This window comes from Berghia stephanieae, chromosome 1, assembly GCF_034508935.2.
Source record: "Berghia stephanieae isolate SIO BIC M18660-M18661 chromosome 1, UCSD_Bste_1.3, whole genome shotgun sequence".
NCBI classification, from domain to species: Eukaryota; Metazoa; Mollusca; class Gastropoda; order Nudibranchia; family Aeolidiidae; genus Berghia; species Berghia stephanieae.
In genome coordinates, this window is record NC_088360.1 from 110,202,778 (window position 1) to 110,205,365 (window position 2,588).

At 40.7% G+C, this 2,588-nt stretch overlaps 1 protein-coding gene across 1 annotated transcript; it reads left to right on the forward strand.

The window, feature by feature from the left end:
- Positions 1 to 1,570: 1,570 nt before the first annotated feature.
- On the forward strand, positions 1,571 to 2,100 carry LOC144965180 (uncharacterized; the record flags this gene model as incomplete). Its single annotated transcript, XM_078900246.1, has 1 exon — positions 1,571 to 2,100. A coding segment is annotated over one exon (477 nt), but the record flags the coding sequence as incomplete, so codon positions are not given.
- Positions 2,101 to 2,588: the final 488 nt, after the last annotated feature.

Consider the following 2,588-nt stretch of genomic DNA (forward strand, 5'->3'; position numbering starts at 1 on the left):
CAGAAGGCTCTATTTTTCATTAAGTCCTTCTGTATTTGTTTGACGTCAGTCACATCGCGATTGTGCGGCTACGTGGTCTTGTATGACACTTGCTTTCGGATCGGAAGGTCCTGGGTTCGAGCCTCGCTCGGCGTATAGTTGAGTCATTGGACAGGGCCCTTTACTCATATTATTCTATCACCGTGAAATGAGAAGGCCGTTACCTGACCGTTAATAGCGTTGTCTCTGTCCCAAAAATTGTAATATTGCTTAACAGGCGTCATGTCCCGTCCTACATGTTAAATGTTGCTGTTGGTCAGAGACGACTTGTAATGCGCTTTGAGCACGTTTAGTGGATATTGCGCTATATAAAAGCTGAATTATAATTTTTAGAATGAACTGCCACATTTTCATTTACAATTGTCTTTTTTTTTCTTGAAAAAAACACCCATTGAATTTCTTCCATTTTAATCACAATATCTCAACCAAAATGCCCAAAACGAAGCTTTTGATTTATGTACGGTATTACAATGTTACTATATTATATTTTCAGAGTCAGTGACACTTAACAGGTCATTCCCTGCTTGCAGAGCATTTCGTTCACGATAGAAAATATCCGATGCGCAAGGCGTGCTTTCCTTCCGAAATGGGTAGGTTGGAATACAAGTCACCAAGTATATAAAACATATGTTGAGTAGGAGTAGGAGTGAACTTTCTATTTCCAAGAGTTACAAACAAAAAAAACGAGTGAATCTATATTATATACATTTAATATCTTCATCGGTTTTATTTAGAAACGCAGCATAACGGCCGTGTGGATGATTTAAATAATACGAATTGTTTTTATCGTTATCTATTTGTTTTAAAATCAATTTTCCCCCATGATATACACTGTTGTAAGGTCCCCTGCCCAAATAAGGCCCAGGCCCAAATAAGGCCGACCCCCCTGTACCATAAAATTGTGGTTCATAAAGTGAAAAACCTTAACACTTCCGGCAACCTAGAGATAAATGTAAACGATAAACGAAGTTTCGTTTCCCTGATCAACGCGCATCATCGCCCAAGGCAAGAAGTGTGTTTGTTTACAATTTGTTTTGACAAGAAAGTTTGTCAAGAACCCATTCGACAGCCAGTTTACGTAAGTATAAGTTAATATTAACAATCATAGACATATATTTCAGTTTAAAAGGTTTTTATAACTTGATTTACTTCAAAAAATTTAAGCTTAGTCAAGTGTTCATGTGACAAAGTATGAAGAATTGACTTGCTAGGGTATGCCCTATTAAGGCCCGCCTAGAATCCCTGGTGGGCCTTATTAAGGCACATTGGAAAGTTTGTGTTTGAGACTCAATTTAACATGCTATTTGTTCAGGGGGTTGTTAATTGTTTATTAATAATTATCAAAAACAATTGTAGAGACACACAACACAAGTTTTTCGCCAAATTCAAAGCTAAATCAATCTATGTCTTCTCTATATTTTCAGTTTGATCCCGATCAATGGCTTCGACGCGCAGAGCAAAGTGGTCCCAGGAAGATATGGAGAATGCAATGAGAGCCGTCAACAGAGGAGACGGTGGGGGTATCTCTGTGCACGAGGCATCAACTCGTTTTGGTATTCCTAGAAGAACCCTCCGGAACCATTTGTCCAGCGGATCCACCGAAAAGAGACTTGGACGAAAAACTATATTGTCTTCGGAGGAAGAATTAATGCTCGTGAATCGCATCATCCGGTTTGCGTCTCTGGGCATGCCATTCACCGCAAAGATGATCAGGAGCCATGTCTTTAATTATGTTGCCAAAAACAATATTTCTCACCCTTTCACATCGAATCTTGCAGGAGAAAAGTGGTTTCGGCTTTTCATGAAACGCCATCCACGGTTGAGTGCCAGAAAAGCACAAGCAATGAATCAGGCACGAGCACAGAAACTTAACAGATTCATTGTGAATGATCACTTCACTAAACTTGAGGAAACTATGAAAGACCTTGATCTGTTTAATCAGCCAGATCACATCTTCAATTTGGACGAGAAAGGTTGCCAACTAATCTCCACCATCAACAAAGAGTGATTGCTGCCAAAGGCCACAAACGGGTACATTTGGTAGCACCAGAGGATGGTGAAAACGTGACTATTGTTGCATGTTTTTCTGCAGTGGGGATTGCGGTTCCCCGATGATCATTTTCAAGGGAAAGAATAGAAAGTAACAATATGGTGATGACCTCCCTCCTCTGTCATGCTTTGAAATGGCAGAGAAGGGCAGCATGACACATGAAGTGTTTGTCAAGTGGCTGAAACACTTTTCTAAGTTTAAACCGGCCGGTAGAGTGCTTCTGATTTTGGATGGAGCAAAATGTCATCTGTCAATGGATATTCTGGACGAGGCAGACAAATATGACATCACGCTTTTCTGTCTGCCGTCAAACACGACGCATGAACTGCAGCCTCTGGATACTGCTGTATTCCGCTCCTTTGAGCATCACTGGGACAAGCAGGTGTTGGAATTCTGGAGGACTCGTCCTGATAGAACACTCTCAAAAGACGTGTTTGGGAAGGTGTTCACCCCTGTTTGGATGAAATGCATGACAATGGGAAACATCACAAGTGGGTTT